Raw genomic sequence first — 13,478 nt, 5'->3', positions numbered from 1 at the left:
TACTGGATGATAGCTCACGTATAACTTAATCTAACGTCTAACTGTACAGATATCAGAGCTTCAGTTCAAAGATTTCAAGCTGCCCAAATTCATAGGGCTGGCAACATAATAAAGGATAGATCATCCAAAGGAAAATACAAATTGCTGGTAAAAGTGTAAAACATTTTTCAAATAAAAGGACAAAGCAGTCCTAACAATCAACTTGTCTCCAACTGCTTACAATATTTAAAAATGTAACCAGACTTCTTTGGATTGATTCTGTGCAATTTGAATCACCCAGATTTAAAATGCAAAAACTGTCATTATGAAATCTATCTCATACATGCAAGTGTAGTTTTTGAACCCGTGCTGACTGGACGTCTACACTCTTGTAAATCCCTGTGTGTGATATGAAGCTACAACATCAACTCAGTCCTTTGGGGCTCTCACCTGCATCCGATCTGTCCAACATCCAAGATCTGTCGTATGTAAAATATGTCTATGTCATACCTGCACAGAGACTGTATGACCCAATATTCGCCCAAAACAGGCTTCCACATTTCTTCTCAACTGTTGGTCTCTGTGATCCAATTATACTATAGTTATAATATACTTACATAATTACGCTATACTTGATCTATTGTTAAATAGGTTTTTTCACATTAGCTGAGGATTATGTATAGATTCAAATCCATCTGTAAAGGCCAAAGGCTAAAACGGCCCATTAACCGTCAGATAAACCCCAAAGCTCAATCATGAAGATATCAAAAACTCAGAACCCAAATAAATGTAATTCTTATATTTTTGCCCAACATTAAAAGTTAATAAAGTAAGAGTCCTAGCTTATTTTTGAGGGAAAAAGCACTTAAAAGAAAAAAAAAAGATGCAGTATGTGCTGCCAAGTTCTGGGTTAAAATGCCTAAAACACTCCCAGCAGAAATGCTTCTTCAGGGCGAAGTGATGTATTAGAGCAAAAAAAAAAGGAAACTGTGGTATGTTGTGGACTTGCTGGCAGGATTCAGACCATGAGTCAACCTTCTTGCGAAACGGCTTTTCTGTCTCAGATGATGAGATTCAAACCCTGCTGCTCTTACCCAGCACGGCATTCTGGCCGGCTGTGCTCTTGGTTCTTTTAGGGGAGCTCAGCTCAGATCCCGCGTTGCTGTGGCTGTGGTGTAGGCCGGCGGCTGTAGCTCCGATTTGACCCCTAGCCTGGGAACCTCCATATGCTGTGGGTGCAGCCCAAAAAGACAAACACACACACACAGGTGGCAAAAGTCTAATCCCCCAGGACTAGCCAGTGAGTGTTTTATAAGTGTTGTCCCCGTGCTAGTGCTGAGTGTTGGGCAGATGTGGCATGCTGCTGGGGTGATCTCAGTCACTTCCAGGATCTCCTGGCTAGAGGCACTGGAGGCAGCTGTTTTCCCTTCCTGGGAACTCCTGTCATGGGTTTAAATTAAACCACTGCTCACACATAACTGAGGGCCTCCTGACTCTGCATCTGTACTCCTCTTGGTCCCTCCTGTTCCTTTTGCTTTTTTATTTTCCACCCTCTTTATCTCTACCTGTTAAAATCCTACTTATCTCTCAAGGTCTGGGCATTTTGGGTTCAGATTCATAATATTAACATTTCTCTCATTGTATGAATGTCCATGATCTTCTCACTTGATTGCTTCCTGCAAGAGGATGGGGCACCTTGTGGGCAGGGACACTGCTTAACTGCTCTTGATATACCTCTTTCCCCGTGATTTAGCAACTGCCTGGCATATGGCAGGCATATGCCAGCCTGGGCACCAAAGCCCCTTCTGCCTATAATGAGTTGCATTGAGGGGTACAGCGTTCTCTTTCCCTGGATGCGTTCAGAGCTACAGCCAGATAATTACCAAGGAGATGTGGTCTTGAGGATTAAAATCTTTCAGTGATTGGACTAGACTGTATTTTAAAAACTCCTTTGGCCCGAGACTCTGAATTATACATTGTCCATTGGAGGTGGGCTTTTTTTTGCCCCTCTCCCTAAAGAGAGCTGATTCAGAAGTTCTCAGGAGCAGATTTTAAAACCCTCCACCACTGGGTTTTGGACATTTGCTGTATTGGTATCAGCTCATGAGTAAGAACGAGGCAGGTAAAATCATGAGACTCAACTGCTATACTTAAAAGAACATCAAGAAATATAGACACAAAGTAAGTTCAAGTTGTCGGATATAGCATACAAGCTCTACAAGAAGGGAGGGAAATCAAGAGAGCCAGAGCATCAGGAAAAGATTCAGAGAGAACTTTTTTTTTTTTTTTTTTTGGCCACACCTGCGGCGTGTGCAAGTTCCAGGGCCAGGGCTGGAACCTGAGCCACAGCAGTGACAACTCCTAGATCCTTAACCCGCTGAGCCACCAAGGAACCCCAAGAGGCACTTCTGTGTTAAGAAAGAAAAACAGGGAAGGAATGGAGGGACGAAATAAACTTGATGCAGCACAGTGGACAAAAGAGCAGTGTGCCTACAGCCATGTTAGGGACGGTAGGAAGTGCTACTTGTCCAACAAAGTGAGGATAGATACGTGGTGGGGGGCGGGGAGGGAGCTTGAGAGGCTGGCAAATGACCATTGAGCATCCTGAGCAGAACAAAGTGATCAAAACAATGTTTAAAAAAATCAAGTCTGGAGTTCCCGTCCTGGCTCAGTGATTAACGAATCCGGCTAGGAACCATGAGGTTGTGGGTTCGATCCCTGGCCTCACTCAGTGGGTTGAGGATCTGGCGTTGCCGGGAGCTGTGGTATAGGTCACAGACGAGGCTCGGATCTGGCGATCTGGCGTGGCTGTGGCTGTGGCGTAGGCCGGCGGCTACATCTCCGATTCGACCCCAAGCCTGGGAACCTCCATATGCCGTGGGAGGGGCCCTAGAAAAGACAAAAGACAGAAAAAAAAATCAAGTCTGGGAGAACACTGCAGGGTGGACATAAAGGGCCACTGGGAAGATGGTCATAACCTGGCGAGCTGAAGGGGTGAAGGGACTGTTCTGGGGTGGGGGAGACACCGGAAAACAGAGAGAGGGAACAGCCCAAAGGGAAGGTTAGAAGGATCTACTGACTGGTTGTAGAAGATTAAACAAAAGGATGTGTCAAAAATGATGGAAACGGTGGTGGTGCCAAGAACAGAGTCAAGGAAGTGAGGCAAAGAAGCTGGGTTGGAGGGCAAGGAGCCTTTCCAAATGTTGAATATGAAGTAAGAATAAGACATTCGAGTGTGAAATAACCGAGAGCAGATAAGCTACAAGACAGATGTTCAGAGGACGTATTATAGGAGTCAAACTAGAGACTTAAGAATTTTCTATAAATAAGAGAAAGGTGAAGTCCTAGAATGAAAAAGAGGGAGAGAGTGCATAAGAAAACCCCAAAGTGATGAATAGCTGAGCCCCGAGGCCATTTCAAAACTAGAAGTTCCCAGGAATATGGGCACAATGAAAGGAACAGAAAAGGAGCAACCAGTGTGGAATAAAAATTCAGGATCCAATAGTGTCACAGGAAGCACAAAAGAAGTTTCAAAAAGGACTTGAAATGGATGATGGATGATGGATGATGGATAAGGGCCAGGGCATGTTGAAGATACCTTTACAAATGAGTAGGGGGTTTTCGCATCTGAAGTATTAATGGAGTACATAAAATTATTTAATTGGTGAGCGGGCAGAAAAGGGCTGTAAAATATGGCTCTGTTTTACAATTTTTAATGACAAAAGAGAGATAAAGGAAGATGCTGCTATTCTTTGTGCAGAGATAGTTATAAAAAAATGAAAGATAAGTGTTAAATGTGCCTTGTTTTTGAGGAAGGTCATTCTGAATGTGTACTCTTCTGGGAGCTATTTTGTTGTATAATATAAGTAACATTGCAGATGCTAAGCACTGGCCATATCTTATAAGTATACGGGTAACATATTAAAATGTGCAAATCCTGACAAAAGTTCTAAGAGGTCTCCAAAAGTATTTAAAACTGATATGGGGACTATTAAGTAACTCCTGGGGTACTGTCAAGCACACACAAAGCTGCTATCTTTCTGAGTCCTCAAGAACCCTTGGGAAGCAATGCCTCTCACCTGCTTCTGAAACGCCAGTCTGTGTACCAGGGCTGATCCTGAACCAGATTTGCATCTACTTTTAATTGTGAACCATCTGGCAAGACATCATGGCCAGAAAGCAGTGGTTCTGGTCACTTTGGGTGTTCAAATCAAATCTGACTGATAAGAGATGGTATTAAAGGAATCCCAGGGCCTTTTCCACTGTCGCTGAAGAAGTAGAAGCTGAGTTCTGGACTAGGAGTGTGAACTACTGTGCAAAAAATGCTCCCTTCCTCCCCCCACATGGAAATGAACAAATCAATAGTGAATAGTGATCATGGAAAGATCCAGGTTTTGAGGGGCCTGAAGCCTATGTAATTTGGGTGACCTCTTTAAGAAGAATGCCAATTTACAAATGCAAGATTCAGTATGAAACTGGTTATCTATTTAGAATGAGAACCGGAAGGGCCCTGGAGCTGTCAGGCCACAGAGCATCAAGACCATCAGCTACATGGTAAATCCAGCTCTGCTCACAACCAACTACTTGGAGTAAAGTGTGGAAAGGGAGAAAGAGCCAGTGATAAGGCAGAGGAAAAATATAAAGACAAAATGCTCCTTAAGGAATAGTGACAAGAATAAAATCCCAGAAAGAACCCCGAATTGTGAAATACGGATGGTATGGAGATGGGAAAGAGGCAGAACTCCCAATCAATTGACACAAGACATTATCATCGTATTTCTTTTCCAGTGATGAAGAGTCATGCTGCTTCTAGGAGGCTTGCATACCAGAACCAGTCTTTTAGAAACACCAGTCCACTTCATTGCAGGCACTCAACAAGTGTTTGGTGAACAAATCGAATAAGCTAATGAATGAAAGGAGGGAAACGAGAGAAATACTTCTTTTTCCTCCTCTCTACCAGCACCTGCTTTTCTGATGCTCCGACGACATACCTGCATGGTTTTGCTCTAAGTGGCTGGAGTTGTCAAAGCAACAGCTCCTGCCAATCTCTTCTCTGGTGATTAAGACTGTTAGCCTGAATGGGCCAAGTCAAAAGCTTTCTCCACCCAAATTACTCTGTAAGCATGTTCAGAGTCTCCTCAAAAGACTTCTCCATAAAAATGGCTACTTTGGGGCACCCTCCTTACTCCCTCTCACCTGCTTTCTCCCTTTCTAAATCAGATCCTGCCAGTGCATTTCAGAATTGCTTAACATTCTTCCAGGTCGTGGACAGATGAGTGTGGGACTCTAGCTGGAGCTGAAACACAGTTCCTCACTTTAAGCCATTTTACCAATTATGACAACAAACCTAAGTGACAATTTAATATATGAGTCATGATGAGGTTTCCAGGAAGATCCGAGAGAAGCCTCAGGCAGCATTCAATTGGTCAGCTACACACCCAAACCAGGACGGGGTGGGGGGAAACAAGGTGGCCAGCTGGCTCATCACAGGACAAGATTCAGGCGGTGGAGAAGGAGATGAAAAGGGCATTCCCTTACCTGCCCTCAGCCGGTTTCACAGAGGGATTCTCTCCGGGCAATAAAAAGCCCTACACTTTCTGCAAGTTCCAAAAACCAACCAACCAACCAACCAAAAAAACAAAACAAAACAAAACAAAACAAAAAAAACACCCAGGCAAGGGGTAGGTTGAAACTAAGAGCCCCCCCCCCTTAAACCTTTTCCTAAATGATTCCTCTCCTTTCCAGTTACCAAATTTTCTAAGGAAAACAGGTGTAAGAAGATCGGGACTTGAGTTAACACTATGACTACCTCCATACTACAAAAATCTGTATAGTGACTGTCTGTTTAGGGCAAAGGAGGAGAAATCAAGCAAAGCAACTGCCTCAGGAATCAGGAGTGGGGGTCTTAAAGGGGAGAAAATCATTGTCCCTTCCCAGGTAGGTGATCCGAACTCTGGACAGTTACCTCAGTTTCTAGGTTTTGCGAAACTGGGACGCACAGAGTACCCACCTCGCAGGACTGCTGAGGATTGAGAAAATCCACGTAAACCGCTAAATACGACTGCACGGCAAGAGCTAGTTAAATGTTAGTATTTCATAGTAGTAGTAAAATGACTGTTCCTGCCTCCCCCCGGTTCACACCGCCAGCGAAATCGGCTCAACCCCACTCCCTCCTGGCAGGATCCGGGGCCCGGCCACGGTGGCACTCTCGCGTGCACAAGAGAGGACCCCCCCAAAAATAAACCCGCCACCCTGCGACTGCAGGTCCCCCACCCCGGGCCGGCCAGGGTCCCTCGGGGCTATCGATGCAGTCCACACTGACCTGAGATGCCGCCTCCTATCACGACTACGTCGACCATGTGGCCCGCGTTGTTCGCCTTCTCCTGACGCTCCATGCTCTGGCCGAGGCTCTCCCGGGGCGTGGGGATAGGAGTGGGGCTGGCCAAGGGCGGAGCGGACTTTTCTACCGACTCTCGGGGGGAGCCCGAGGGCGGAGCCGATTCTTCCATCGATACCCGGGTGGAGTCGGGCGCTGAGGGCGGAGCGGGCCCTGGTACTGGTACTCCCGGAGAACCCGGGGGCGGAGCCCATCCTTCCACCGCTGTTAGGGGGTAACTTAACCCTAAGAGCTGGGTGGACTCTTGGGTCGACACTTGGGAGTTCATGGGTGTTAGAGGTCCTGGTATCGAACTCCGGGGCGTGCTGAGCACTGAGGGCGGGGGAGACCCTTGGATCGACACTATGGAGGAGTCGGAGAGCGGGACAGATGCCTGCACCGAACTCCCGGAGAGGCCGAACACCAAGGGCGGGGCAGACCCTCTTACCACCTCATGGGACGGTTCCAAGAGCGGGGTGGATCTTTGTTCAGATAGTCGGTGGGAGTCGGGTACTGAGGCCTGGCTGGACTGTTGTACTGACAGTCGGGGGGAGTTATAAGGTGTGGGGGGTACCTGCACCGAACCCCAGGGGGAGCCCTGTACTGAGAGCAAGGATAATCCAAGTACTGACGCTTCGGGAGTGTTAGTGGGTGGTGGAGGTGCTGGTACCGATATTCTGAGGAAACCGGGCATCGAGGGCGAGATGGATCCTTGTACCGGCCCTCGGAGGAAGTTATTGGGTCTAAGAGTTTCTGGGACTGATTCCCCAGGGGAGGCGGACACGGAGGGTGGGGTGGGCTCTTGGGGGGACAACTGGGGGGAGGCTGAGGGCGGGACAGATCCCTGAACAGATTCTGGGGGGTTGCTGGTGTTCAGGTTAGAGGCTGGGGCGGCCCCATCTGAGGTGGTCGAGCGGGGGTCAGACATGGGGATCCGGTTGCTCAGGCCGCGGGCGCCAAAGCCCCAGAGGCCAATCTTGATGTCCTTGTCAGTTATCGGGCCAGGACTGGAGCCGAGTCGCGAGGGCGCGCTGAAGCTTCGGGAGTGTGTTACGTCTGGTGAGGACGCGTTCGACGGGGAGCTGGAAAACGGACGGGAGGCAGTCCGCCACTCAGAATGGATGCTCCATGCGGATGTGGAGGACGTGGCCGCGCCCAAGGTGGAGGCCGGGTCGGAGATCCGGGCGGTTACCGGGTCCTGGGCTCTGGACGCGCGCTCTCCCTGCCGCCCGCTCCCGCCGCCGCCAGTGGAAGCCTCTGAGTAGGGAGCGCTCATTGTTCTGGAGCGCGCGGGTGGAGGGCGGGGCTGAGGGCGAGGTTCTGGTCTCCTCCGCCCCTCCCTCACAGGCGCGCTCCTCACCCGCCCAAGCGGTGCCTGATCCGCCCTCTCGGAGGCCCGCCGCCGGAGCCAGGCTCACTCGGGGGCGGGGAAACGAGGCGCTGAAGCGGCCTGGCTCCGCCTTCCCCGTCTGTACCGGGCGCGCGCGCGCGCGGGAAGCCCTCCCGCCTGGTGTGGCCCGGCAACGCCTCTAAAGTGGGGGGGTGTGGCCAGAGAGCGTGGGCGTGGCCACGTGGGGCTTTCAACCTGGTGCTTTCATTGTTACGCTGAAAGGCGGGGGGTAACTGGGCTGGTGCCCGGGGGGAGGGGCTGGTGCTTAGAGCAGCGCGTACTGAAGGAAGCGGACCTGGAAGGTGTGATGGCAGGGCCCCCCCCAACCTGGTCTTGCTCCTTTGTGACGTCACAAGTGGCCGTTGAGGTCTGCGCAGTCGCGTCTCGCGAGGGGGCGGGGTGAAGTGGGCACTGTGCCCAGAGCGGCACTTGGCGGTTATTTGTTCTCCGATGGGGGTTTTTTTCAAGCTGATGTTGTTGTTGTTTTTTTAAGCTGATGTTCTTAACCAAAATCAAAGCAAGTAGGAGACAAAATTAAGAACTCAGCTACCACGGATGAAGTGAGACCTGAAGTTTAAAAGCGAAGGTTGAAAACAAGCAAACGAACATGTGTTAAAAAAGGGCTATTTAATGCATATGTTTTATTGTGCAGTCAGCCTCTTGTCTTGCTAGTTTTATCCCTTCCTTAAATTTCCTCCTTATCCTCCTAAAGCTGAATTTGTCATCGTTAGAACCCTCAAAAGATGTCATTTTGACAGGAATTCAAAGTGATGAGAACTCTAGGAGTTTCACTAATATCCATTCCCACTTACAAACATTTCTCTTGCCTGCCTGCCTGCCTGCCCGCCTCCCCTACCTCCAATCTGTATCAAATAATATCTTGTTGAGGAAACCGTACATAAATACAGATTTAGCTTTTTCCTTATCCGATTTTAATAGCTTTTACTTTCTAGCAAAGGAGTTGAGACTTTTGACTATAAATTGGTATACGTTTTTAGACTTTGAAGCAGAGAGAGGAAATAATAGATATAAAGAATTCAGCCCTTTTTTAAAAAAATGATCTTTACTCTTTCCATCATAGCTTGTTTACAGCGTTCTGTCAATTTTCTACTGTACCGCAAGGTGACCCAGTCACACATACACATATACATTCTTTTTCTCACACTATCATGCTCCCTCATAAGTGACTAGATAGAGTTCCCAGTGCTATACAGCAGAATCTCATTGCTTATCCATTCCAAAGGCAATAGTTTGCATCTATTGAATTCAGCCCTTTCTAATGTGACTCTTTCTCCTCAGTCCCACTGCTTTGATTTCTTTTCATTCACGTATTTAATTTCATACTATGTGCTAGGCTCAGGGCAGGATACTTGGGATATACTGGGGATGCAAGTCAGTTGGAGATTTTCATTGAACACGCAGAGGAGCTGTGGAGGAAGTAACTTGGTGTGTCAAGTCAAACGCTGAGAAATACTATTTTGGAACTATCCATAGTGATAAAGTGTTAGGGTGTCCCAACCATTCTGGAGGTTATCTTGGGGGGGGGGTATGTAAAAATGTCCTAGAGAGAACAATGTGGGTGAGAGGCCCTGTGGTAGAAGCATGGTTCATTGGAGCAGCTGAAAGCCAGCCAGTGAAGCTCCGGCAAGGGGAGAAGCCAGGAGACAAAGCTGCTGAGGTCAGCTGAGCCAAAGTAAGATCTTTCATCTAAACCAGTGGAAGCCACTGAAAGATTTTAAGCGAGGAACAATATGATAGACTGAATTTTGAAAAGATCCCTTTGTCTGCCATGTGAATGATGGGTCAAAGGGGCCAAGAGTGGATAGATACAGGGAGACTATAGTTTGGAATTCTTCAAAGAGATTATGGCATCTTGGACTAAGGTCAGTGGTGGCGGTGGAGCTGGAGACCTGTGGACATATTAGAGACATTTATACGTAAAAAGTGACAGCGCTTGGTTGTGACTAGGATTTGGAAGATCATAAGCATGTTTTTGGGCATGTTGAGTTTCAGATGCCTCTGCAGCATCCAAATGATGATCCTATATAGTAGGAAATTGATTATAAAGCCTGAGATTCAAAGTGGGAGTTCAGCTGGAAATAAAAATGGAGGAATCTTACTATATAAATAGTGGGTGGAAGAGATGGGCAGAAATAGGAGTATTGTTCTCTCTTCACTTTACTTGTTTGAATTGTATATTTAGTTTACCTTTTGTAATAAAGAAATAAAAGTTATTTTAAGGTAGCTAAATAGGAGTTCCCGTTGTGGCGCAGTGGTTAATGAATCCGACTAGGAACCATGAGGTTTCGGGTTCGATCCCTGGCCTTGCTCAGTGGGTTAAGGATCTGGCGTTGCCGTGAGCTGTGGTGTAGGTCACAGACTAGGCTCGGATCCGGTATTGCTGTGGCTATGGTGTAGGCCGGCGGCTACAGCTCTGATTCGACCCCTAGCCTGGGAACCTCCATATGCCGCGGGTGCCGCCCTAGAAAAGACAGAAAAAAAAAAGATAACTACATAAATAATTGTGACATATCCTGCAAGTATTATTTCCTTCCTTTGTGACCTTGGGCAAATTGCTTAACTTCTCCTCAACCCATCTCCTCAACCGTGGACTTTCTTAAGTTGTTGTATAGAGTTTCTGCAAGATTCCAGCAGAAAACAGCAAACTTCAATCATATCATTTGAAGACAGTATCCTAAAGAAAGTATTTTAAAAGATGTGGGAAGGAGTTCTCCTGTGGCTCAGCGGGTTAAGGATCCAGTGTTGTCACTGCCGCAGCTTGGTGCAGGTTCAATCTCTGGCCTGGGAAGTTCCACATGCTTCGGGCAAGGCTGTAAACAAAACCAAAAAGAAACAAAATCTACAGCTACTCTCTAAGTGTTGGGAGTCAAAATTGCGACTACACACTGTATTGTACTGGGACCAATTAGAGGGCCCCTAAACAGCCTATATTATTCTGTATATGAATTCAGAGAACATATAGCCAATAGTGCCTAACACATATATTTTCTTTTTACAGCCGCACTGCAGCGTATGGAAGTTCCTGGGCTAAGGGTCGACTGGAGCTGCACCTGCCAGCCTATGCCACAGCCACAGCAACATGGGATCCGAGCCTCATCTTTGCCCTGTGCTGAAGCTTGTGGCAGTGCTGGATCCTTAACCCATTGAGTGAGGCAAGGGATCAAACCAGCATCCTCAAGGACAATATGTTGGGTTCTTAACCCTCTGAGCCACAATGGGAACTCTGTGTCTGACATCTTGAATGATGCCTAAGAGTCATATAGGTTCAGTTTATGGGATCTCAGTGGAATTAAACAGAAAAAAACCTCAGCCATTCTGCCCTGAAAAGACCAACATCTAAGCTGACAAACCGTGCACACATGTCACTTCTGGGCAGAGAGGCCTTTCTCTCACTTGCTCTTTTTGGAGCAGGGGTGGGGGGCATGCCCGCAGCATGTGAAAGTTCCTGCACCAGGGATCAAACCCATGCCACAGCAGTAACCAGAGCCATAGCAGCAACAACACCAGATCCTTAACCTGCTGAGTCACCAGGGAACACAGAGGGTCCTTTCTTGAAAGGGGAAATGAGTGGCACGTGCCTTCCGCAGCACCCAGGGCAGGCTTCTCAATAATTAGCTTTGAACTTGTGTTTTGTTAGGCGAAGCCCAATGAGACCATGGAGCAGGCCCGGGGACAGAGGAGAAAAACACAAAATGCATGTACTCTGTTCTTTATTGCCTCATTTGCATGTAGCGTTCATGGTTCCTGTTTTGAACAAGGGGCTTTGCGTTTGCCTTTTGCACTGGGCCGTGCGAAATATGATCCTGGCCCTGACAGCAGCCCTCCTTGACTAGGCTCCAATTCTGAATAAATGTCTCTTCTCTTAGCCTACTGTGAGTAATACATCTTCTACCGTATGTAGTATAAATACATTAACGTCACCCGGTCATATATCTATTGCCACATTATGGGGTACTGATTTTCTTTTACTACTTTTTCTACTTTTTTTTTTTGCTTTTCAGGGCCGCACCCACGGCATGTGCAGGTTCCCAGGCTAGGGGTCTAATCAGAGCAGTAGTCACCAGCCTACGCCACAGCCACAGCAACACCAGATCCCAGCTGTGTCTGCGACCTACACCACAGCTCATGGCAACACCAGATCCTTAACCCACTGAGCGAGGCCAGGGATTCAACCCGCAACCTCATGGTTCGTAGTCGGATTCATTAACCACTGCGCCACAACGGGAACTCCTGTTCTACTCTTAAAAAGAGCATAAATGCTGAGAATTTATGCTTATTTCTGTTCTTTTATCTGTCTTTCTTCCTCTAATTTTCTACCCATCCACTACTCCATTGTAAATGATTACAAAACAAAATTCAACTTAGGAAAATTTTAAGATCTTGGCTTTATTCAACAATCCATGAATCAGGCAGCATCTGATCTAGCAAATAGAAAGGAGCTCCAAGGTGCTGTACAAAATGAAAGACTTTTTTTTTGGCCATCCACGGTATATGGAGTTCCCGGGCCAGGGATCAGATCCGAACCTTGTCTGCGACCTACACCACAGCTCATGGCAATGCTGGATCTTTAACCCACGGAGCGAGGCCAGGGATCGAACCTGCGTCCCAGTGCTCCCAAGATGCTGCCCATCCCATTGTGCCACAGCAGGAACTCCCCAAATGAAAGACTTTTATAGGCAGAAGAGAACAGGAAAAGGAGAGCTATACTGGGCAAAAAAGCACATTTGTGGAGTTCCTGTCGTGGCTCACTGGTTAACGAATCCGACTAGGAACCATGAGGTTGCAGGTTCGATCCCTGGCCTCGCTCCATGGGTTAAAGATCCAGCATTGCCATGAGCTGTGGTGTAGGTCGCAGACAAGGTTCAGATCCCGTGTTGCTGCTGCTGTGGCTGTGGTGTAGGCCAGTGGCTACAGCTCCAATTAGACCCCTAGCCTGGGAACCTCCATATGCCGTGGGAGCAGCGCTAGAAAAGGCAAAAAGACAAAAAAAAAAAAAAAAAAAAAAAAGCATATTTGTGATATCGAGGTTACTTTCCCGTAAGGGGTGATAGGAGTCTATCTAGCTAACCCAACTAGTCCTTATCAAGCAATTCCTGATTGACTAGTTTAAGATTCCATTTCTAGGAGAGGTGAAATTGTAGTTAAACCTCAGTATGATGATGTGGGGCTTAGCATAAGTGACCCCATTTTGGACTTGTTGTCTTGTTTGTAACAAAATGAAAGAAGATGACTGTGATTATCTTTGTGGAAGAGACAGCTATCCCCAATACCTGTTTTCCATTTCTCCCTTAGGAATAGAACCCACACTTTTTGCAGCTCAGAATAAAGCCTATAATTTCCCAACCTCTCTTGTAGCTAAATGTGACTAAATTCCGGAAAATACATACAATTGGAACTATCATGTGAAACTCCCAGGAAGTTTTCTTAAAGGAATGGATTGCCCCCTCATCTTCCCTTTCTGTTACCTGGAATATAGGCATGAAGTTTGGAATTCATGCTGCTGTTTGGGACCATGAGATAAAAGAAGGCTGGCAGAGTAATAAACTAGAAGGAATATGCTTACATTTGTAGACATTTCTAGACTTCTTTTACATAAAAGATACACTTCTTTTTGTTTGAGTCACTATTATTTGGAGTTTTCAGTCACAAGCAGCTGAACTTCATCCTTCTGATATAGTTCTTTAAATCAATGTAGAACAGTAAATGTGCATC

The 13,478-nt window shown here is 47.0% G+C and overlaps 1 protein-coding gene across 3 annotated transcripts in view; it reads right to left on the bottom strand.

Annotated features, from left to right (window-relative positions):
• MAOA (monoamine oxidase A) overlaps positions 1-7,650 on the bottom strand; it is a 77,131-nt gene extending 69,481 nt beyond the window's left edge. For 2 of the 3 annotated variants that reach the window (XR_014834590.1, XR_014834591.1), the window contains exon 1: positions 6,302-7,650. Coding sequence is in view for 1 of the 3 variants with exons in the window: in NM_001001640.1 (NP_001001640.1) it covers positions 6,302-6,374 (73 nt within the window). In the remaining 2 variants the exon portion in view is untranslated. 3 annotated transcript variants of the gene reach the window in all.
• Between the last annotated feature and the right edge of the window lie 5,828 nt (positions 7,651-13,478).

This window comes from Sus scrofa, chromosome X, assembly GCF_054392235.1.
Source record: "Sus scrofa isolate SSC_HxYL_T2T_F1_AM1 chromosome X, Sscrofa_HxYL_maternal_Yorkshire_Landrace_v2.0, whole genome shotgun sequence".
NCBI lineage: Eukaryota > Metazoa > Chordata > Mammalia > Artiodactyla > Suidae > Sus > Sus scrofa.
This window is presented reverse-complemented; position numbering and strand designations above follow the sequence as displayed.